Source organism: Macaca thibetana, chromosome 14 (genome assembly GCF_024542745.1).
Source record: "Macaca thibetana thibetana isolate TM-01 chromosome 14, ASM2454274v1, whole genome shotgun sequence".
In the NCBI taxonomy this organism is placed as follows: domain Eukaryota; kingdom Metazoa; phylum Chordata; class Mammalia; order Primates; family Cercopithecidae; genus Macaca; species Macaca thibetana.
This window is the reverse complement of record NC_065591.1, coordinates 7,563,649-7,588,497: the sequence shown is the minus strand read 5'-3', so window position 1 is coordinate 7,588,497 and position 24,849 is coordinate 7,563,649. Positions and strand designations below refer to the sequence as shown.

Here is a 24,849-nt window from a genome sequence, read left to right as displayed (position 1 = left end):
CTCCTGCCTCAGTCTCCGAAGTAGCCAGGATTACAGGTGTCCACCACCATGCCCAGCTAATTTTTGTTGTTTTTAGTAGAGATGGGATTTCACCATGTTGGCCAGGCTGGTCTTGAACTCCTGACCTCAGGTGATCCACCCACCTTGGCCTCCCAAAGTGCTGGGATTACAGGTGTGAGCCACCATACCCGGCTGGAACTAAATTTCTAATTTAATTTAGCTAAATGTAAATAGCCACATGTAGTTTCTGGCTACTGAACTGGACAGCAGTTTACAGAATGATGTTGCCTCTCACTCTAGTTCCATGATTCTCAACCTTTTTTCCCTGCTTGAAAGATGCACATTTTCTGAGGGATAGATATATTTCTATTGGTTCCTATGGCAATGATTCTTAGATTCTGAACTGTGACGTCATGTTTCTCTGGGGAAGGGCATATTCAGTTTGAAAATAAAAAGCCTCTAGGTAGTTCTGATCTTTTTGTCCCCTCTTGGTGCCTGCTTCCTTATACACTGTCTACCCTGAAGAATTATTGCTCTAAAATTTCTAATATTTATAGTTAGAACTCTAGGTAAGAGAATTCTTACCTGATAGCCTGGTATTTTCTATTTAAGGGTAAAATTTGTTAAAAGAAGAGCCGAAGTTTTAATTGAATCTTATATTAGGATATGAGTTATTGACATGATATATTCTGATTACTAGCTGCAATTTGCAGTCTTCACATAATCTTTTTCTGTCAAGTAGAGTATCATCCAAAGAGGCAGTCCTGGTGTTGATTGTGGGTGGATGTTGAATATAGGTGAAAAGACTTGCTATTTGGTTATCTCTAAGAAGGTATTTTTCTCCAAAACAGTCATTGTACCATTATAGTATTTCTTTGATGTTTCCATTTTTACCAAACTCATTAGTAGTGGTCACTTTTCAAATGTTCTGTGTCTATAAGCAGTTTTTTAGACTCCCATTTGATTCTTTCAGTAGAATACATTTACTTATTTGTGATATTTCTTTGTTTCTTACAGTTGCTTCTGCAGGAAGCCTTTTTGGTGGCATGGTCCTCAAGAAGTTCCTAAAAGGTAAAGAATTACCTAACTTCCGTGAGACTGACTGTCTTCCCAACAATTAATTTGATATTTTCTGAAACAAATTTATATTGAAAGAAAGAGTTGACAGATTTATAAATAAAAATACAGGACACCCACTTAAATTTGAATTTCAGATAAATAATAATTTTTTAACATAATTATGTCTCATGCAGTACTTTATCCTACATTTTATCTGGTTTCTCTACTAAAAGATGATCTATTAATATAAAACTGTATAGAATTGACAGGATACCTAGATCACTGTAGCTTTTCTGTATTCTCTCTCTACGGCTTCAGAGAAAATTTTCCCAGATGTAAAATAAAAATTTTAGTAGATATTTGTTTCTATCTACTTCAAAGAAAGAACGTGTGGAGAATGCTTTTACTATAAATGATTGGCTAGCAGTAATAATGTTTTCCACATTATATGCCAAAGTTGGTATGGTTTAGGAATTTTTGCTGACCTTAGTTTTAAGAATTTATTTATTTATTTATTTATTGATATGGAGTCTCACTCTGTCACCCACGCTGTAGTGCAGTGGTGTGATCTTGGCTCACTGCAACCTCTGCCTCCTGGGTTCAAGCAATTCTCCTGCCTCAGCCTCCTGAGTAGCTGGGACTACAGGTTCACGCCACCATGCCTGGCTAATTTTTTGTATTTTAGTAGAGACAGGGTATCACTCTGTTGCCCAGGCTGGTCTCAAACTCCTGAGCTCAGGCAATCCACCTGCCTCAGCCTCCCAAAATGCTGGAATACAGGTGTGAGCCACCGCAGAATTTCTTTGTGTTATTTTTTTGACTTAAGAATACTCTACAAGCCAAAGGCCATAACATTTATTTTAAGGAGGCCAAAATGATCTTAAAACTCTAATGCTTTCATTTTTATTTCTTATGGTTGTTTGCTTCATAAGTATTATCCATTGGCCTATTTTTTCCTAATGAATTGTTAATTTATAAGTTTTACAAAATAACTTTTTAAAAGAAACTTTCCCAGACTAAATCTGGAATATTAGTAGATTTTTAAAAGTTTGCATCTGTGCTTGCTTTAAGAAAATATACTGTGGCCAGGCCCAGTGGCTCATGCCTGTAATCCCAGCACTTTGGGAGGCCAAGGCAGGCGAATCACCTAGGTCAGGAGTTCAAGACTGGTCAACGTGGTGAAACCTCATCTCTACTAAAAATACAAAAATTAGCCAGGCATGGTGGTACACACCTATCTATAGTCCTACCTACTTGATGGGGCTGAGGCAGGTGAATCACTTGAACCCAGGAGGTGGAGGCTGCAGTGAGTCAAGATCATGCCATTGCACTCCAGGGTGACAGAGTAAGAGTCTGTCTCAAAAAAAAAAAAAAAAAAAAAAAAAAGATACTGTGTATTAAAATGGCGACAACTGGCCAGGCACAGTGGCTCATGCCTATAATCCCAGCACTTTAGGAGGCCAAGGCAGGCGGATTGCTTGATCCAGTAGAACTTTTTGGAGTTCAAGACCAGCCTAGCACCATCACGAGACCCCCTTTCTATAAAAAAACAAAAAAAAACAAAAACAAACAAACAAACAAAACATTAGCCAGGCATGGTGGTGCACAGCTGTAGTCCTGTAGTCCCAGCTACTTAGGAGACTGAGGTGGGAAGATGGCTTGAGCCTGGGAGGTCAAGGCTGTAGTAAGCCGTGATCACACACCACTGCACCCCAGCCTGGGCGACAGCAAGACTTGGTCACAAACAAAAAAATGGGAACATCCAAAAAGCTACGTTGGAAAAGTATAATGTTATAAAATAAATGTTTATGAAATGTATTACCATTTTTTAATGACAAGTTTTCTTCGTGCTTTGTAAAATGCAAATCATTTAAAAATTTAAATTTATACCCAAATTTATAGCAACTCAATTATTAAAGCACCTTTCTTTCTTTCTCTTTTTTTTTTGGAGGACATAAACCCATTTTATTGTCTATCATGTTATACAAAAATCTAGAAACAATCGATTTGTATAGAAAAAAATGATAGGCCAGGTGCGGCGGCTCATGCCTGTAATCCCAGCACTTTGGGAGGCTGAGGCGGGCGGATCACGAGGTCAGGAGATCGAGACCATCCTGGCTAACATGGTAAAACCCCGTCTCTACTAAAATAAAAAATTAGCCGGGCATGGTGGCGGGCGCCTGTAGTCCCAGCTACTTGGGAGGCTAAGGCAGGAGAATGGCGTAAACCTGGGAGATGGAGCTTGTAGTGAGCCAAGATAGCGCCCCTGCACTCCAGCCTGAGCGATAGAGCAAGAGATTCCATCTCAAAAATAAAGAAAGAAAAAAAAAAAGATGGTAAATGAGTGTGCAAAACATAGAATTTAAATTTGGTATTTTTTCTCCATGATATTAGGATGATAATCATTTCAAAGCACATGTCTAGCTTCATAGTTGGATTTGTTCACTGGAAAGCCATAAAACTATGTCTTTCAGTGTCTGTCTGCTCTACTGGCTCTTGACAAAACTTTTGAGGTCTTCAAAAAAAGTAATGTACACCTGGTGCTCCGGGGCTGTGCTGAGCTCCACCAACTCATCTGCAAAAGTGTTGTCCACCCCTCGGTCCGCAAGGAAATCCATCAGGTGGTTATATAAGGCCCAGTCTAGGGAATCTGTTTTGAGTGTATAATTAGTATCCTTACATTCAAACTCGCTAGTGGACTGAAAGCTAACTTCCCTGATAGAGAAGATGTCGCTCAGCCTCCTCTTGTCCAACCTCATCCTCTAGATAATGACAGTCCAGCACAAGGGCCTTCTTGCCATCATTCTTTATAACTTCAACCACGAAATGGGGAGTTGATGTCAATTCAGGTTCTTCAACCTTCTGCCCTTGCGAGGGTTCCTCCTCATAATCAAATGTTGGTGGGATGCTGTTGTTAATGTTGAAAGTGACAGTGATTTTTTTCCCACTGGCAACTTTCCGCACTAATTTAGCATCTGTCCCATTCAGTTCCGGCTCCCAAACTCCAGACATCTTAGGAAGGGTTTTATGCTTCTGTATTTTCCTTTCCTCCTTAATTTAATTACTCAGGAAATCAGTAAAAGCTTTGTCTCCTTCGCACGCCGCACCCCCAGCCGCAGGCTCAGGGCCCGCGAGGCCGCAGGAGGCAAGCTGAGCAGCCCGAAGTGCCGGGCGCACAGCCGGGCGCGGGCTGCAGGAGCTGCCGGAAAGGCGCGGCGGGCGCCGGCGGCGTGGAGGCCAGCGGCGCAGAAGCCCAGCACATGGGGCACGCAGTGCGGCAGTGGCAGCATAGTGGAAAGGACTGCGAACACGTGCGGATGCAAAGGACAACCCAGGGCTAGGCGCCCAAAGTACCCTTTTTTTTTTTTTTTTTTGAGACGGAGTCTCGCTCTGTCGCCCAGGCTAGAGTGCAGTGGCCGGATCTCAGCTCACTGCAAGCTGCGCCTCCCGGGTTCACGCCATTCTCCTGCCTCAACCTCCCGAGTAGCTGGGACTACAGGCGCCCGCCACCACGCCCGGCTCATTTTTTGTGTTTTTAGTAGAGACGGGGTTTCACCGTGTTAGCCAGGATGGTCTCAATCTCCTGACTTCGTGATCCGCCCGTCTCGGCCTCCCAAAGTGCTGGGATTACAGGCTTGAGCCACCGCGCCCGGCCTTTTTTTTTTTTTTTTTTTTTTTTTCAGACGGAGTCTCGCTTTGTCGCCCAGGCTGGAGAGCAGTGGAAAGATCTTGGCTCTCTGCAATCTTCCGCCTACTGGGTTAAAGCGATTCTCCTGTCTTAACCTCCTGAGTAGCTGGGATTATAGGTGCGCACCACGACATCCAGCTAATTTTTGCGTTTTTAGTAGAGACAGGGTTTCACCATGTTGGTCAGGCTGGCCTCGAACTCCTGATCTCATGATCCGCCCGCCTCGGCCTCCCAAAGTGCTGAGATTACAGGCGTGAGCCACCGCGCCCGGCCAGTACCTTTCTTTATCTTGGTCCTATCAAAGAAAACAAACTATTTTTACAACTCAGTTACAAGATGAATACTCTAAAGACAGAAATACATAGGAAACAATTCTACCTTTTGAAACTTCTTTTCTGAAGTAATTTTTAATTGAAGGATGGAGACAGGCCAGGTGAAGTGTCTCACACCTATAATGCCAGTGCTTTGGGAGGACAAGATGGAAGGATCGCTTGAGCCCAGTAGTTAGAGACTAGCCTGGGCAATATATTGAGACCCCCATCTCTACAAAAAATAAAAAAATTAGCCATGCATGGTGGTGCATACCTGTAGTCCCAGCTACTCAGGTGGCTGAGGCAGAATTGCTTGTACCCAGGCATTTGAGGCTGCAGTGAGCTATGATCACGCCACTGTGCTCCAGCCTGGGTGACAAAGTAAGACTGTTTCTAAAATAAAAAATAATGAGGACTTAAAAATGCTTGCTTGCTAAATGAAGTGATCAGAGGTATTCCCCTTTTCCTTTGTAAATTGTCTTGGCCCTCTGAATCTACCTTCCGACTGTCTGTATCCTTAGATATTTAACAGACTTCTGCTTTTGCTCTGTGACCCTAATTTTGTTTAGGTTCTACTTGGTGTGAGTACATTAATTTTTGTTTTGAACGCATTTAAAAACTAATTGTGGAAGAAAAGTAAACCCAAAAAAATGAGATTTTAAACATTATTATTTTGTAGAGATGAGGTCTCACTATGTTGCCCAGGCTGGTCCTGAACTCCTGGGCTCAAGCAGTCCTCCCACCTCGGCCTCCCAAAATGCTGGGATTACAGGCATGAGCCACTGCACCTGTCCTGTTATTATTTTTGAGACAGAGCCTTGCTCTGTCACCCAGACTGGGGTGCAGTGGTGTGATCATGGCTCACTGCAGCCCCAAGCTTCTGGGCTTGAGCCATCCTCCAGCCTCAGCCTCTTGAGTAGCTAGGGTCACATGTGCACACCTCCATGCCCAGTTACTTTTTAAATTTTTTCTAAAGATGGGATCTCACTTTGTTGCCCTGGCTGGTCTCAAACTCCTGGCTGGTCTCAAGCTCTCATGCAATAGCCTCCCAAAACACTGGGATTACAAGTGTGAGCCACCATGCCCAGCTAAGATTTTTATTTTAGGTCCAGAACATTCTGTGAGTATTTGGTAAGAATGTTCTTCCTTTAGTATTAATCACAATGATGATTTATTGAGCATTTACTATGCATTAGGCCTTGTGCTTGACTTAAAGGCGGTTATAGTAGTGAACAAGATAGATTTGGTTTCTCCCTTTATGCCCCTAGTGAAGATATCTTACTCTATTCTATTGCCTCCTTAAGCCTATGCCTAGAAAAAAGGGAACATCAGCTATTGTCCTGAAGAGTTTGCTTGGATTCTGAGACTTCTGGGAGATCTGAATCCAAGTTCAAGAATCATGGGCTGACTGCCTTCAAAACATCTAGATTATTTATAAGTTTTTCCTTACTCTTCATTTTTGAATTATTGTCTTTGGGTTGATGCAGAGAAGGGAAAGACCATTCCTAGTGGCCCTGCTCCAGTTAATATCTGTGAAATTGCTTTGAAAGATGTGAAAATCAGCCAGGCGTGGTGGCTCATGCCTGTAATCCCAGTGCTTTGGGAGACCAAGGCGGGAGGATCACGAGGTCAGGAGTTTAAGACCAGCCTGGTCAGGCCGGGCGCGGTGGCTCAAGCCTGTAATCCCAGCACTTTGGGAGGCCGAGACGGGCGGATCACAAGGTCAGGAGATCGAGACCATCCTGGCTAACACCGTGAAACCCCGTCTCTACTAAAAAAAAAATACAAAAAACTAGCCAGGCGAGGTGGCAGGCGCCTGTAGTCCCAGCTACTCGGGAGGCTGAGGCAGGAGAATGGTGTAAACCTGGGAGGCGGAGCTTGCAGTGAGCTGAGATCCGGCCACTGCACTCCAGCCCGGGCGACAGAGCGAGACTCCGTCTCAAAAAAAAAAAAAAAAAAAAAAAAAAGACCAGCCTGGTCAACATAGTGAAACCCCGTCTCTACTAAAAATACAACAAAAATTAGCTGGGGGTGGTGGTGGACACCTGTAATCCCAGTTACTTGGGAGGCTGAGGCAGGAGAATCACTTGAACCCAGGAGGTGAAGGTTATAGTGAGCTGAGATCATGCCACTGCACTCCAGCTCTGGTTACAGTGCGAGACTCCGTCTCAAAAAAAAAAAAAAAAAAAAAAAAAAAGAAGTGAAAATCTGGCCAGGCACGGTGGCTCTGACTAAAATCCCAGCATTGTGGGAGGCTGAGGTAGGCAGATTGCTTGAGCCTTGGGCAACATGGTGAAACCCCATCTCTGCAAAAAATACGAAAATCAGCCAGGCGTGTGAAAATCAGCTGAGCATGCCTGCAGTTGCAGCTACTGAGGGCTGTGGCAGGAGATCCGTTTGAGCCCAGGGGGTCAAGTCTGCAGTGAGCTGTGATTGCGCCACTGCACTACAGCCTTGGTGACAGAGTGAGATCTTGTCTCAAAAGAAAAAAAAAAAAAACTATATAAATAAAAGGGAGTATATTATTAGCACTAGGGAGGAGATAGGAGCTTCCCTGCAAAACAAACCCACACTTAATATGCTTGTACAAGGAGTGGTCAGATCATATATAAGGCTATTCGTTTGACTAGTATTTGTGAAAGTGCTTTGAGAAAAGTGAAAAGCCATGTAACTACGAGGGAATAGTTTTATTATCATTGTTACTCTTAGGGAATGGGTATTGAGTTGAGTATCATTTATGGAATAACCACATATTCATTATGCCAGTACTACAAACTCTAGACAATTTTTGTCATGGTGACTTAGTTTTAATTGAACTGTTATTTTAAAAACTCAAAGCAATTTCATTTAATCCTTATTGTGATAAATTGTGAGTAGCTAACTCTTTGTACAAAGACGAAGTACTGCACATCAAGTACACAATTAAAACTGAATCATTTGCTCATGGTCAATCACGTTTAGTAGCCAACTGCAGCCTAAGTCTTCTCTCCAGCTGTTAGGGCTCTTAATATTAACCTCCACTCAATAATGCTAGTTACTCTGTTTGTTTGTTTGTTTGTTTTTGAGATGAAGTCTCACTCTTGTCACCCAGGCTGGACTGCAGTGGCGTGATCTTGGCTCACTGCAACCTCTGCCTCCTAGGTTCAAGAAACTCTCATGCCTCAGCCTCCCAAGTAGCTGGGATTACAAGCGCCTGCCACCATAGCCAGCTAATTTTTATATTTTTAGTAGAGTTGGGGTTTCACCATGTTGGCCAAGCTTGTCTTGAACTCTTAACCTCAGGTGATCTGCCCGCCTCGGCCTCCCAAAGTGCTGGGATTACAGGCATGAGCCACCATGCCTGACCTAGTTATTCTTACTAATTAGTAACAAAAATTACTTAGTGAACCTCACAAAGGAAATTGGTGAAGACTAAGGAATCCCTTAGCTCCCTGGTTTATACACTATTAATTATGCCTTTTTTACTATTATTATTTAGAGATTCTGACACTATTAAACTAATAGCAAACTGCTTTAAATTGCTCCATTTTCTGATCTTTCACTGTTTAATTAGCTTCATCAGGGAGTCTCTGGCAGCTGGATTCATTACTCATCAGTTTTCTAGATGCTAAAAAATCATATATTTATACAAAATTAATATGTCTCTGAATTCAGTTTATGTTGTTGTCTTCATTATTTGGCTGATTTCTCTCAGTGTCTAAAACAAGTGGTCTGACCCCTCTTCAGGGGAGCTGAACTGTTGAAGAACTATCAGCTTCAGTTTCCTTTACTCTTTAGTCTGTTCTACCAGGGTTGTATCCAGGTACTTTTTTCTCTGGATCTGGAATACTTTAGATCAATTCCTGTACAAAATAGGCTCATATTTCCGGGTATTTTATTTATGCTGGATTAACAAACAATGACCATCGTAATCTCCCTACTCAACTACTTCTCTACTGGTTTATTTTCTCTTTTTTCCCCTTTCTTCTCTAGTCCTTAACTACTTATACTTTTATTCAGTAAACTTTTATTGAAACATCTACCTTGCCACAAAGAAGTCACAGGAAGTAGAGGCAGCTTTGCAAATAAAATGCAGTGTGATTAGTACTGTAATGGAGGTGTAAGTTCAAAGAGCTTCTCTCATAACCCAGAGGATATTCCCCAAAGTTCAGTCACTAAGGTGCCTTTCTTCCCTTCATTATTCTGCATCATTATTCTACATTCAATTCAGACAGCTTTTCTACTTTTAAGACTTTAACTAACATTAACTATGCTGATGAGACTTATTTTTGCCCCTCTTGATCACTGACACATCTCCTAAACTCCAAAGGAATAGCTTTGAATGTCAATTAGACTATTCCATTTGAGAGTTCCTCTGAAATATCGTGTGTAACATGTCTAAAATAGGGTTCATTTTCTTGAAATGAACTTACTGTATAATGTCTGCATTCCTTTCAGTGATATTGACATACTCATAATTCTCCAGGGTTAAAAATCTTGGTTTTTACGGTGGGGGAGGGGTTTCTCCTTTTTTGTTTCCTCATTATGTAATTGATTTTTTGTTAATTCTGCCTTTATAATATATAATTCTTATTAATTTAAACATAGCTTACATTCTTCCTTTAATGATTCCTTATTTATTATTATATTAGGTCTGAGTACCTCAGGCCAGATTTAAGGCCTTCTTTCAAGAGGATAGGCCCCTCTACTTTGAAGAATAATGCCCATTAAGATATATAACTTCTTAATGTGTTTAAAAAATTGTCACTGTGTCATATTAAATGTGTGCTACTAGTCTGCATTGAATACTTATCCACTTAAGTATAATTCCATTTATATATTCATTTATGTGTATACTTATCCATTTATATAGAACTATTTCTATCATAAATGTCTGTTAGTGAAACATGATTGTTTCAGTGTGTCCTACTTGCTCAGGTCTGCTTCCTATCATGTCCTTATTCAAGTGAGGAAAGGAAACTGGATGGAGTAATATGAAAAAAATCCATGTTTATCGATCTCTATTTTGCTGCTGTTTCCTCTTTCTTCTATTCATATTATTTTTATTTTTATCTTTTTAAAATAGCTCCTTATTTCCATGTTTATTGACATAACTTAGCTCTTTATACAGTATTGCCAGTTATTTTAAAAAGATGTGCAAGTGTTTTTCCCAAATACAATTTACAGCCTTCTTTTTTCTTCATAAGACTAGATAAGGGCCGGGCGCGGTGGCTCAAGCCTGTAATCCCAGCACTTTGGGAGGCCGAGACGGGTGGATCACGAGGTCAGGAGATCGAGACTATCCTGGCTAACACGGTGAAACCCCGTCTCTACTAAAAAATACAAAAAACTAGCCGGGCGAGGTGGCGGGCGCCTGTAGTCCCAGCTACTCAGGAGGCTGAGGCAGGAGAATGGCGTGAACCCGGGAGGCGGAGCTTGCAGTGAGCTGAGATCCGGCCACTGCACTCCAGCCTGGGCGACAGAGCGAGACTCCGTCTCAAAAAAAAAAAAAAAAAAAAAAAAGACTAGATAAGAATACCTGTCCTTGGCTGGGCACGGTGGCTCACACCTGTAATCTCAGCACTTTGGGAGGCTGAGGCGGGTGGATCTCGAGGTCAGGAGATCGAGACCATCCCGGCTAACACGGTGAAACCCTGTCTCTACTAAAAATACAGAAAAATTAGCCGGGCGTGGTGGCGGGTGCCTGTGGTCCCAGCTACTCAGGAGGCTGAGGCAGGAGAATGGTGTGAACCCGGGAGGTAGAGGTGAAACCTTGTCTCTACTAAAAATACAGAAAAATTAGCCGGGTGTGGTGGCGAGTGCCTGTGGTCCCAGCTACTCAGGAGGCTGAGGCAGGAGAACGGTGTGAACCCGGGAGGTAGAGCTTGCAGTAAGCTGAGATCAAGCCACTGCACTCTAGCCTGGGCGACAGAGCAAGACTCCGTCTCAAAAAAAAAAAAAAAAAAAAGAATACCAGTCCTTGTAAACAGGGAGGACTGCTTTGCTGTTGATATGTGGCTACATGGCTATGATAGTTCAGTTTTTGCCTCTTCCCTATACGCCACCCTTTTGGTGTCAGGGAGACTTTTTTGTTGTTCATTGCTTTGTTTTTTGGAGACAGGGTCTTGCTCTGTTTCCCAGGCTGAAGTGCTGTGGCATGACCACAGCTCACTGCAGCCTTGACCTCTTGGGCTCAAGGGATTCTCCCACTTACAGCCTTCTGAGTAACTGGGACCACAGGTGTGTACCACCATGCCCAGCTAGTTATTTTATTTTTTGTAGAGATGAGATCTCGCCATGTTGCCAAAGCTGGTTTTAAACTCCTGGGCTCAAGCGATCCTCCCACCTCGGCCTCTCAAAGTATAAGGATTACAAGTGTGAGCCACAATGCCCTGTTTATTTTCAAGTTCACTTTTGTCCTCTTTGTTAATTTGTTGGGAAAGAAAGTGAGGAGTGGTGCTTTTCATCGGTTAGAGAGATTGACAGGTCCAGGCTTGCTCAACATTGAGTAAGAAAATCACAATGGTGAACTCTTGAATGTCTGACATAATCAAGTTTTTTTTTTTTTTTTTTTTTTTTTTTAAGTCTGAGATTCTTGTATTCAAGAATAAAAATCTGAGGCCGGGCACGGTGGCTTAAGCCTGTAATCCCAGCACTTTGGGAGGCCGAGACGGGTGGATCACGAGGTCAGGAGATTGAGACCATCCTGGCTAACACGGTGAAACCCCGTCTCTACTAAAAAAATACAAAAAACTAGCCGGGCGCGGTGGCGGGCGCCTGTAGTCCCAGCTACTCGGGAGGCTGAGGCAGGAGAATGGCGTGAACCCGGGAGGCGGAGCTTGCAGTGAGCTGAGATCCGGCCACTGCACTCCAGCCTGGGCGGCAGAGCGAGACTCCGTCTCAAAAAAAAAAAAAAAAAAAAAAAAAAAAAAACACTAGCCGGGCGAGGTGGTGGGTGCCTGTAGTCCCAGCTACTCGGGAGGCTGAGGCAGGAGAATGGTGTAAACCCGGGAGGTGGAGCTTGCAGTGAGATGAGATCTGGCCACTGCACTGCAGCCTGGGTGACACAGCGAGACTCTGCCTCAAAAAAAAAAAAAAAAAAAAAAAAAAAAGAATAAAAATCCATTATAATTTTATGTCTTACAAAATCAGCAACTCTAAGGCTCAGAATTTATCTAACACTTTTTCCCCCCGAGAGCTCATTTTGTAGACATGATCTTACTCATTCTTGAGGAGCAGTCAGACATAAGTGTTATCATCATCTGTGTTTCAGAGATAAGGAAACTGAGACTTACCTCAGCCTCGTATACTAAGAAAGGAAATGTTTGTAGACTCATAGGTTGCTGGTTATCCATTAAACTGTGAGAGACTACACTTAATTTTAAGCTTTTGATACATTTTTTTTTTTTTTTTTTTTTTGAGACGGAGTCTCGCTCTGTTGCCCAGGCTGGAGTGCAGTGGCGCGATCTCAGCTCGCTGCAAGCTCCGCCTCCCGGGTTTATGCCATTCTCTTGCCTCAGCCTCCCGAGTAGCTGGGACTACAGGCGCCCGCCACCTCGCCCGGCTAGTTTTTTGTATTTTTTAGTAGAGACGGGGTTTCACCATGTTAGCCAGGATGGTCTCGATCTTCTGACCTCGTGATCTGCCCGTCTTGGCCTCCCAAAGTGCTGGGATTACAGGCTTGAGCCACTGCGCCCAGCCAGCTTTTGATACATTCTAAACAGACTCTTGTTGCCAAATTTACCTAACACTTGGTAAGATTTTATAAAGGTTGGTTGAAGATCAAGACATGCTAAAACAAATAGATTTTTGTCTTTTTTTGCTTCCTTAATATTTCTTTACTCTTTTTCTTGTTACATTTATCTAATTGCACTTCACTATTGAGAACATGTTCAAGATTTGATGTGACAGAAGGGGATGGAAAGGACAGAAGTGGTTTTTTTTTTTTGTTTGTTTGTTTTTTTTTTTTTTTTTTGAGACAGAGTCTTGCTCTGTTTGCCCAGGCTGGAGTGCAGTGGTGCGATCTCGGCTCACTGCAAGCTCCACCTCCTGAGTTCACACCATTCTTCTGCCTCAGCCTCCCAAGTAGCTGGGACTACAGGCACCCGCCACCACACCCAGCTAATTTTTTTTTTTTTTTTTTTTTGTATTTTTAGTAGAGACAGAGTTTCACCAGAGAGCCAGGATGGTCTTGATATCCTGACCTCGTGATCCGCCCGCCCCAGCCTCCCAAAGTGCTGGGATTACAGGCGTGAGCCACTGTGCCCGGCCGACAGAAGTGGTTTTTACCAACCCTGACATAATCCTTTTCCTTTTCAACTTGGATAGATAGAACAGGAGAAAAGGATAGCTCTTATTATTAGAGATCCTGGGAGCTGGCTCATGCTCTGGCTGAGTGGTACATAACTGCTTTTATTCAGCAGCCCATGAGAGCTAACCTGCCTTGTACCTGGCTGGCTTAAAATGCTTAAACTTTTACAATTCCTCATTGAGTAATCAGCTGGGCACTTATTGTTCCAACTCTGTCCTTCCGGGTTACCACACATCTTTAGTTTTCTCAGCTGGGGACACAAGGAGAGTTGTCTCCCTATAGTGGTATAGTGGAATTTGGCTGGAATGGGAAGAGGGGATATTGTATTTTTTCTTGAGTAGACTTTATGGCTAGCCATTTAATACATTCTGAAAAATGGTCAGATGATATCACATACAAAAATTACCTCAAAATGTATCAAAGAACTAAAACTATAAAACTGTTAGAAAAGAAAGAAAGATTTAAATCTTCATAACCTTGGATTAGGCAATGTTTTTTTGGATATGACATTTAAAGCACAAGCAACCAAAGGAAAAGTAGAGAAATTGGACTTAATCAGTATTAAAAACTCTTATGCTTCAAAAGATGATATTAAGAAAGTGAAAAGATCAATTATACCTAAAAAAAAAAAAAAAAAAAAAAAAACTGGAAAATAAAGGTCTCTAGTTCCAAAACTTAGGAAAAAAAGGTGAAAAAATAATCCACAGATAAGAAAAGTCTAGTATCCAGTGTACATAAAGAACTTATACAACAACAATTAAAGGACAAATAGCAAAATTCATATGGTAAAGCCCCAACCCCCAAAGTGATAGTATTTGGAGATGGGGCCTTTGGGAGGTAAGTGGGGTTAGATCATGAGGGTTGGGCCTTCATGAGATTAGTGGTTTTATAAGAAGAGGAAGGGAGAGAGAGATTATTCTCTTTTTCCCTCTCCCTCCCTTGTATCCACTGAGGAAAGGCCATGTGAGCACACAATGAGAAGGCAGCTGTCTAAAAGCCAGGAAGACAGCCCTCATCAGGAACCAAATGAACTGGCACCTTGATCTTGGACTTCCCAGTCTTCAGAACTGTGAGAAATAAATTTCTCTTTGTTTAAGCTACCTAGTGTATGGCAGAGTTGAGTAGTTGTGACAGTTGCAGCAGTAAGTATATGGCTCATAACATGAAAAATATTTACTAGCTGACCCTTTACCGAAAAAGTTTGCCAGCCCCTGATCTATGCCAATGAAAGCTGTATCTGAAACTGAGCACCTTCAATAATCAACCAGCATTTACTGAGTATCTTCCATGCTGTTAGGTTCAGTGGAACCATTGTATAATCTAGATAAGACTTGGGTGAAACAGGAAACACGACATTATATGTAGCAGCATTGTGTGTGACATAATAAAAACTTAAGTTGTACCAAACATACATTTAGAAAATAAGACAGGCTGGGCGCAGTGGCTCACGCCTGTAATCCCAGCACTTTGGGAGGCCAAGGTGGGAGGATCACCTGAGGTCAGGAGTTTGAGACCAGCCTGACCAACATGGAGAAACCCTGTCTCTAGTAAAAATACAAAAAATTAGCTGGGTGTGGTGGTGCATGCCTGTAATCCCAGCTACTTGGGAGGCTGAGGCAGGAGAATGGCTGGAACCCGGGAGGTGGAGGTTGCAGTGAGCCAAGATCGCACCACTGTACTCCAGCCTGGTGACAGAGCAAGACTCTGTCTCAAAAAAAAAAAAAAAGATCAGCCGGGTGTTGTGGCAGGCATCCATAACCCCACCTACTTAGGAAGCTGAGGCAGGAGAATCGCTTGAACCCAGGAGGTGGAGGTTGCAGAGAGCCGAGATCGCACCACAGCACTCCAGCTTGGGCAAGACTCTGTCTCAAACGGGGGAAAAAAAAGAGGCTGAGAAATTTAGAGGAACAGCATATGACTGTAACATTTAGAATCATCCTGGTTAGCCACTTACTAGCTTTGTCATTATGGGCAAGTTACATAACCTCCTTGTGCCTCAGTTTTCTCATTTGTGAAGAGGGAATAATAACACTTCGCGTTGTTAGGAAGACTAAAATGAGAAAATTTATTTTAAGTAATTCCTGTAGTGCCTGGAACATAGAGGGTACTGAAGGCTTCTGTTTATGTTTTTGACTGCTTCATCTCCCTTCCCCATATCTTCAGCCTCAATCTGTCCCCTAAGCATCAAATCCATTCTCCATACAGCAATCAGAGTAATTAAAAAATATAAAAGTAGATTGCATCATTCCCCTTCTTAAAACTCAGTACTTAGCATTGAAACTGAAAAATCTACACCTCATCATAAACTGCAAGACTGAATGATCTGGCTCATTTCTGCCTCTCCAAACATTATATATTAAACTATTATTTCCTCAACTCACTTGTACTCCAGCCACATTGGACTAGTTTCTGTTCCTTGACACACACAAAGCCCTTTCTCTTCTTTGAGGCTTTGTACTTGTTCCCTTTACTTAGGATGTTTCTCCCCTAGTTTTTTGTGTGACTGGTTGGTCCACTTGCCCTTCTATATTTCAGCTTAAATGTCCTCTCTTCCGGGAGGCCTTCCGTGACAACCCTACCTAAGTAGTTTACCTCATTACTAGGCTTATTTCTTTTATAGCACCTATCATACGCTTCAGGAATTTTTTTTTGTGGGGGAGGGTGTATTTGTTTGTTTATTCTTTCCTAATTAGAATGTAAGCTCCAGCCGGGCCCAGTGGCTCATGCCTGTAATCTCAGCACTTTGGAAGGTCGAGGCGGGTGAACAGCCTGAGGTCAGGAGTTTGAGACCAGGCTGGCCATCATGGTGAAACCCTGTCTCTACCAAAAATTAGCCAGGCGAGGTGGTGGGCGCCTGTGATCCCAGCTATTCGGGAGGCTGAGGCAGAAGAATCGCTTGAACCTGGGAGGTGGAGGTTGCACTGAGCCAAGATTCGCCACTGCATTCCAGTTTGGGCGACAGACTGAGACTCCATCTCAAAAAAAAAAAGAAAAGAAAAGGAAAAATGTTAGCTCCATGAGAAAAGGAATATAGTTTGTCTTAATCACTTCTATATTTCCAGAGCCCAGCACAATGTCTGGCATATAGCAGGTGTTTAATAAATACAAGGCATACTTCATTTTATTTGTTTATTTTTTTTGAGACGGCATCTCGCTCTTGTTGCCCAGGCTGGAGTGCAATGTCATGGTTTGGCTCACTGCAACCTCCGCCTCCCAGACTCAAGCAATTCTCCTGCCTCAGCCTCCCAAGTAGCTAGGATTACAGGTGCCCGCCACCACACCCAGCTAATTTTTATATTTTTAGTAGAGATGGGGTTTCACCATGTTGGCCAGGCTGGTCTCAAACTCCTGACCTCAGGTGGTCCTCCCACCTTGGCCTCCCAAAGTGTTGGGACTACAGGTGTGAACCACCATGCCCAGCCCCTAGTCATGCTTTCAAAGAGATATTTGCCTAGCCCAGCCTGGGAGACTGCGAGCCTGTGGTGGTTGCCCATCTTCTTGATGAGTCTCACTTCTTCATCTAGGAAGTGGCTCTCCAGGAAGTCACCAAGATGGGGGTCTGTGTAGGCAGAACCTAGGGCATGAAAATCCAAACGGGCCTTGTTCAGGTTTTTCTACATGGCTGTGTTGGATTCCATGGCATCCAGGGTTTTACCCTACTCATCTTGAGATGGCTTATGAATGTCCTGGAATAGAATGTGGCTGCCATGCTGGCTTTGCAACTTCAAGAGATGCTCTACACCCTTACACTTCTCAGCCAATTTGTGGAAGAAGTGGCTCACGCCTTCTAGAGCCACATCATTGCGGTCAAAATAGAAGCCCAGAATGAGAGAGATGTAGGAGGCCTACAGATACAAATTGACCAGGCGATTGACAGCTGCCTCCAACTCGATGAAATAATTCTAATAAGTCTAGTTGGCAAGAAGGAGCTAACCACAAAAACAGTGTTGGCTGGTCCCAGAAGCAGGAGATGGCCGAGAAGATGATCCTAGAGGTTACAAGTGGAGAGGAGATTGGAGGGCAGTTGGAGGCCGGAAGAGAGGGAGTCCCTGGGTTTGTTCCATCTAAGTACTATTGAAGCAAGAGACAGATGTGTGGGACTGCCAAATGCACTGCCGGAACATCCATGAATAGCCCATGGTTCAAGGAGTAATTTCAACTTTAAAGACTTATTATTTAATAAATACATTTTATAAGACTATAGCTGCCATAGTGTGTAGAGTCAATTGAAAACCTGGAAAGGAGTCACCATTCTAGATGTCATTAAGAGCATTTGTCATTCATGGGAGGAGGTCGAAACATCAACATTAACAGGAGTTTGGAAGAAGTTGATTCCAACCCTTATGGATGACTTTGAGCCAGTAAGTGGTATTTTTTTTTTTTTTAAGAATTTCATTTTCCAACTGTTCCTTGCTAGTATTTGAAATACAATTGATGTTTATATATTTTTTAAGCTTGCTAAACTAGCCTGGGAAACATAGCAAGGCCCATATCTACAAAACATTTCTAAAAGTTAGTTGGGCATGGTGCTGCATGCCTATAGTCCTAGCTACTCAGGAGGCTGAATCAGGAGGATTGATTGAACCCAGGAGTTGGAGGGTGCAGTGAGCTATAATTTTGCCACTGCATTCCAGCCTGGGAGACAGAGCAAGACCCTATCTCAAAAAATAAAAATCTTGGCCAGGCACCGTGGCTCATGCCTATAATCTCAGCACTTTAGGAGGCTGAGGCGGGCAGATCATCTGAGGTCAGGAGTTTGAGACCAGCCTTGCCAACATGGTGGAACCCTGTCTGTACTAAAAAATAGAAAAATAGCTGGGTGTGGTGTTGCATGCCTGTCTTCCCAGTTACTCCAAAGGCTAAGGCAGCAGAATCAGTTGAGCCTGGGAGGTGGAGGTTGCAGTGAGCCAAGATCATGCCACTGCACTCCAGCCTGTATTGTTGGATTTGATTTGCCATAATTTTATTAAGAATTTTTGCATCTGTGTTCACAAAGGATATGTGTAATTTTCTTTTCTTGTAATGTTTTTGTCTCGTTTTGGTACAAGTAATGCTGGCCTCATAGAATTACTTTGGACATATTCTCTGTTCTTCAATTGCCTAGAAGAGTTTGTAGAAGATATTATTTCTTCCTTAAATATTTGGTGCAAATCATCAAGGAAGCCATCTGGGCCTGGTTTTTTCCTTCCTGGGAAATATTTTAACTACAAATTCAATTTCTTTAATAATTATACGGTCGGTCTCTCTTTTTGAGACATGGTCTCTGTCGTCCAGGCTCGAGTACAGTGGGGCGATTTCAGCTTGTTGCAGCTTTGACCTCCCTGGCTCAAGCGATCCTCCTGCCTCAGACTCAGGACTATATAGGCATGCACCACCATACCTGGTTTGTATTTTTTGTAGAGACAGAGTCTCACTGTGTTGCCCAGGCTGGTCTGGAACTCCTGGACTCAAGTGATTCGCTTGCTTCAGCCTCCTAAAGTGCTGGGATTATAGGTGTGTGCCACTGCACCTGGCTTCTTTTTTTCCTTGGTAAGCATGGGTAATTTGTGTCAAGGAATTTGTCCATTTTATCTAAGTTATTGAGTTTATTGACATAAAATTGTTCATAATTTTCCTTGCTATCTTTCTAATGTTTGTAGAATCTCTAGGAATATCTCCTTTCTTACTCCTGGTATTGGTTATTTATGTCTTCTCTTTTATTTTCCTTGATTAGTCTGGCTAGAACCAGGTTCTTCCTGTTGTTTTCTATTTCATTCATTTACACTCTGATCTTTTATTCTTTCTTTTGCATGTTTGGGGTCTTATTTGCTCTTCTGTTTCTGGTTTTATAAAGTGAAAGCCGCAATCATTGATTAGAGACAATTCTTTTCTACACTGAAGTCATAATGACATTTTATGTAATTTATTTTTTCTTTTTTTTTGACACAGAGTGTCGCTCTGTTGCTCAGGCTGGAGTGCAATGGTGCGATCTCAGTTCACTGCAACCTCTGCCTCCCAGGTTCAAGCGATTCTCCTGCCTCAGCCTCCCGAGTAGCTGGGATTACAGGCCCCCACCACCAAGCCCAGCTATTTTTAATATTTTTAGTAGAGATGGGGTTTCACCATGTTGGCCAGGCTGGTCTCGAACTCCTGACCTCAGGTGATCCACCTGCCTTAGCCTCCCAAATTGCTGGGATTATAGGTGTGAGCCACCACTCCCAGCCTATATAATTTCTTTAATAGTACTAAAGTTTTAAAATTATATTTATTATTACATCTAGTGAATCTGGAGTTAATTTTTGTTTTGCTTTGCTAACCAGCTGACTTCATAATGGAGTTTTTAATTTATGATATAAGTTAGGAATCTAATTTAAATACTTTTCCAAACAGATTGCTACTTGTCCCAACTCAGTTTATTATTGAATAGTACTCTACCCAGTAATTTATATTATTATTCTGTCATATACTAAGATTCTATATATGCTTGGGTCTGTTTCTGGGTAATCTAGTATTTATCTCTGTGCCTGGGCCAGTATTGTAGAGTTTTATTTCCTAAAGCTTTAGAATAAATCTTGCTATATGATAGGGCAAATATCTCTTTGTTTTTCTTTTTCAGAATAGTCTTTGGTGTTTTTTTTGTTTTTTTTTTTGATAGAGTCTCGCTTTGTCGCCCAGGATGGAGTGCAGTGGGCGATCTCCGCTCACTGCAAGCTCCGCCTCCCGGGTTCACTCCATTCTGCTGCCTCAGCCTCCCCAGTAACTGGGACTACCAGACGCCTGCCACCACGCCTGGCTAATTTTTTTTTTTTTTTTTTTTTGATTTTTAGTAGAGACAGGGTTTCACTGTGTTAGCCAGGTTGGTCTTGATATGCTGACCTCATGATCTGCCCACCTCGGCCTCCCAAAATGCTGGGATTACAGGCATGAGTCACCGCGCCTGGCCTCGTCTTTGGTTTTTATTTATTTATTTATTTATTTATTTATTATTTTTTTTTTTTGAGACGGAGTCTCGCTCTGTCGCCCAGACTGGAGTGCAGTGGCGCGATCTCGGCTCACTGCAAGCTCCGCCTCCCGGGTTCACGCCATTCTCCTGCCTCAGCCTCCGGAGTAGCTGGGACTACAGGCGCCCGCCACCACGCCCGGCTAATTTCTTTTTGTATTTTTAGTAGAGACGGGTTTCACCGTGTTAGCCAGGATGGTCTCGATCTTCTGACCTCGTGATCCGCCCGCCTCGGCCTCCCAAAGTGCTGGGATTACAGGCTTGAGCCACCGCGCCCGGCCTCCTCTTTGGTTTTTAAAACCTTTACTCTTGCCTATGAGTTTTATAATTAGCTAAGTTCCAGGCTGGGCATGGGGACTCACGCCTGTAATCCCAGTGCTTTGGGAGGCCAAGGCCGGCAGATCACAGGAGGTGGGAGTTAGTGACCAGCCTGGCTAACATGGTGAAACCCCGTCTCTACTAAAAATACAAAAATCAGCCGGGTGTAGAGACGCATGCCTGTAATCCCAGCTACTCCGGAAGCTGAAGTGAGAATCACTTGAACCCAGGAGTCAGAGGTTTCAGTGAGCCGAGATCGTGCCAATTCACTCCTGTCTGGGTGACAGAGTGAGACTCCGTCTCAAAAAAAAAAAAAAAAAAAAAAAAAAAAAAAAAAAAAATCCATAAAAAATCTTGTGATTTTGATTGCTATTAAATGGAATTATAGATTAATTTGGTGGCTATGAACATTTTTAGCATTGTTTTTGTGAGATGATATAGCTTGTCATTTATTTAGATTTTCTTTTTTTTTTTTTTTTTTTTTTTTGAGACGGAGTCTCGCTCTGTCGCCCAGGCTGGAGTGCAGTGGCCGGATCTCAGCTCACTGCAAGCTCCGCCTCCCGGGTTTACGCCATTCTCCTGCCTCAGCCTCCCGAGTAGCTGGGACTACAGGCGCCTGCCACCTCGCCCGGCTAGTTTTTTGTATTTTTTAGTAGAGACGGGGTTTCACCGTGTTAGCCAGGATGGTCTCGATCTCCTGACCTCGTGATCCGCCCGTCTCGGCCTCCCAAAGTGCTAGGATTACAGGCTTGAGCCACTGCGCCCGGCCCATTTTTTATTTAGATTTTCTTTTAAAAAATGTTATTTAATTTTAGTTGTCACAATTAAGAGATAGGCACTATAATCCCCAGTATATAGATTCTATAGGAGAATAAGGGGCTCAACCAAGAGCAAATGGCTATAAGCCAAAGTCTGCCTGACTTTAGAGACCATTTTGCCAGATATTATTTGTTCAAAATATTGTCTCCTCTTCTTCTGGGAGAATTATACTTTTTGCCCTGTCAGTATAAGGCTGGGTCATGTAACTTGCCAGGGCCAATGAAATGTGAGTGGAAGTGACGTGTCGCCCTCCAGGAGAAGCTTTAAGAGTCTATGTGTATTTTGCTGGTAGCTTCTTTTCCTTTGCCATAAGGCTAGAATGTCTCAGATGAGGGGATATTTCTTTAGCCGGAGTCTTGCTTGGGTGTGGCTCTTGTTGGCTTTGAGTTCACTTATGATTCTGCAACCTCTTAACTGGCTTCTGGAGTTCTCACAAAAGATAATTTGGTATTGCTGTTGAGTTGGTTTTTCTGTAGGGGAAATGAGGGCCTGGGGCTTCCTATCCCACCATCTTGCTATGTCATTCCTATTTAGATCTTTTACGTGAACACTTTAAAATTCTTTTCATAATGGTCTTAGATATCTTTTGTTATATTTATTTCTATAGTCTTATAGTTTTTGTTGCTATTATGAATGGTATTCATTTTTTTCAACCCTACTTAATTAATCCCTCATTAATTTGGATAATTTATCTGTGGATTCTTTTGGATCCTTTATATGGGCCCTCAAAGCATCTCTAAATTATGACAACTCCATCTTTTCCTTTTCAATCCTTATATAGCTTACCTTTTTTTTTGAGACAGAGTCTCACTCTGTTACCCAGGCTGGAGTGCAGTGGCGTGATTTCGGCTCACTACAATCTCCGCCTCCCAGGTTCAAGTGATTCTCCCACCTCCGCCTCCTGAGTAGCTGAGACTACAGGCATGCACCACCATGCCCGGGTAACTTGTGTATTTTTAGTAGAGACAGGATTTCACCATGTTGGCCAGCCTGATCTCGAACTCCTGACCTCAAGTAATCTGCCTGCCTTGGCCTCCCAAACTGCTGGAACTACAGGAATGAACCACCATGCCTGGCATATGGCTTACTTCTTTTCCTTGTCAGATTGTATTGGATAGAATAGTACTAGTATTAAATAGAATAGCAGGGGTAATATTAGGCATCTGTGTCTTGCTTTCCTTAAACAAGGAAGGATTATTTAAAAGTCTACCATTGGCCAGGACCAGTGGCTCATGCCTGTAATCGCAGCACTTTGGGAGGTCAAGATTGGAGGATCATTTGAGGCCAAGAGTTCGAGACCAGCCTGGTCAACACAGAAAGTCCTCATCTCTTAAAAGAAAAAAAAAATTATTATTAAATATATTTGCAATAGTTTTTGTACCTGCTCCTGTTAAGTTTAGGAAATTCTTTTCTATTCCTAATTTGCCAGCAGTGTTTGTTATGAATGAGTGCTGTATTTCCTAAAATGCTTTTTCTAGGCCAGGCACAGTGGCTTATGCTAGTAATCCCAGCAGTTTGGGAGAGGATCACTTGACGCTGGTAGTACAAGACCAGCCTGGGCAGCATGGCAAGACCCAGTCTCTACAAAAAAATACAAAAATTAACTGAGTGTGGTGGTGTGCACCTGCAGTGTCCCAGCTTCTTGGGAGCCTGGGACAGAAGGATAGTTTGGCCCCAAGAGGTGGAGGCTGCACTGAGCCAGAATCATGCCCATCATGTTTTTTTTAATACTGTTGTAATCACAATATATATAATGTTGTCCTATGTCTTTTTTTACTTAACATAAGCATTTTTCATGTTATGACATAGTCTGCTAGTCACTATTTTAGTGGCTAAATTATCCATCAAGATGTATCATAAATTAACCATTTTTCTATTAATAGACATTTAGATTTGTTCTTTTTTCCCCCCATTATTATGAATAGCAGGATAGTTATAGTGGCTAGGAGATTATACTGTGTGGTCTTGAGCAAGTTTTTGATCTTTTGAAAGCACCTACCTCATAAAATTGTTTTGAGGATTAAGTGAAGTAATATGTATAATGCATATAGCGCAGTGGTTATTTTGAACACACGATTCTCAATAAGTGCTAATTAATATCACTGGAATGAATATCTTAATGCATATAGCCTTTTACTATCTTGAAAATTTTAGGATTAATTTTCTGAGATAGAATTAACTTGATCAAAGTTTGTGTACATTTTTATGGCCCTGAAATTGCTTTGTAAAAAGTCATGGCAGCCAGGCGTGGTGGCTCATACCTGTAATCCCAGCACTTTGGGAGGCTGACATGAGCGGATCACTTGAGGTCAGGAGTTCAAGACCAGCCTACTAACATGGTGAAACCCTGTCTCTACTAAAAATACAAAAAAATAGCATGTAGTCCCAGCTACTCAGGAGGCTGAGGCAAGGGAATCACTTGAATCTGGGAGGTGGAGGTTGCAGTGAGCCGAGATCGCACCACTGCACTCCAACCTGGGCATCAAAGCAAGACTCCATCCCCCCAAAAAAAGTTGTGTCATGTAATGCTAACATTTGTAGTAAAGTTACCAACTTCACCGTACTTTGCTAGCATTGGGAATTTCAATTACTTAAAATATTTAAGCTAATTTACAAGTTAATGAGATGGTTAAAAGTTTTAATTATATTTATCTGAACCTTTTAATAAGTGTTTACCACCTCTATTTTCTGTTTTCTGAACTTTGTGTCTTTTCTTTCTTTTTTTTCTTCTTTTCTTTTTCTTTTTCTTTTTCTTTTTTTTTTTTTTTAAGAGACAGTCTCAAACTCCTGGGCTTAAGTGATTCTCCTGCCTCAGTCTCCCAAATTGCTGGGATTAGAGGCTTGAGCCACTGCACCCAGCCTTCTCCACGTCTTTAGGGACAAACTTACAGGATGAAATTTAGGATGAATTCAGTCATTAGCTTGATACCATGATGTACAAATCCCTGAATTTCAATTTCATTGTTACAATGCCATTGTTTCAAGATGCTCTGTTGGCTATGGAAAGATAGGTCATCTATCCCAGCTACTCAGGGGGATCTTTTGAGCCCAAGAGGTCAAGGCTACAGTGAGCTGCGATCACAGCACTGCACTCTAGCCTGGGCAACAAAGTGAGACTGTCTCAAAAAATAAAATATAAAGTTTATATGGAAAGAAAAAGACCCAGAATAGCCAACTCAATATTGAAGAATAAAGTCAGAGGACTGGCACCACCTGACTTCAAGACTAATAAAGCTACAGTAGTTAAGACACTGTGGTAGTGGCAAGAGAATAGGTAAATACTTTTTTTTTTGCTCAATTTTGAGTATTTTTAAATATTCAAATACTTATAATTCCCTACCTTATGAAATTATTTTTGCGCTGAAAAGTTAGCTGTCAAGAAAAA

At 42.3% G+C, this 24,849-nt stretch overlaps 1 protein-coding gene and 2 pseudogenes across 1 annotated transcript in view; 1 reads left to right on the top strand and 2 right to left on the bottom strand.

The window, feature by feature from the left end:
• Positions 1–24,849, top strand: part of C14H11orf80 (chromosome 14 C11orf80 homolog) — a 104,128-nt gene that overhangs the window by 15,061 nt on the left and 64,218 nt on the right. The window contains exon 3 of the mRNA XM_050756836.1: positions 1,018–1,071. Coding sequence (XP_050612793.1) covers positions 1,018–1,071 — 54 coding nt within the window. The remainder of the gene's footprint in view (positions 1–1,017; positions 1,072–24,849) is intronic.
• Positions 3,442–4,349, bottom strand: LOC126935408 (complement component 1 Q subcomponent-binding protein, mitochondrial-like; annotated as a pseudogene).
• On the bottom strand, positions 14,537–21,578 carry LOC126935708 (ferritin light chain-like; annotated as a pseudogene).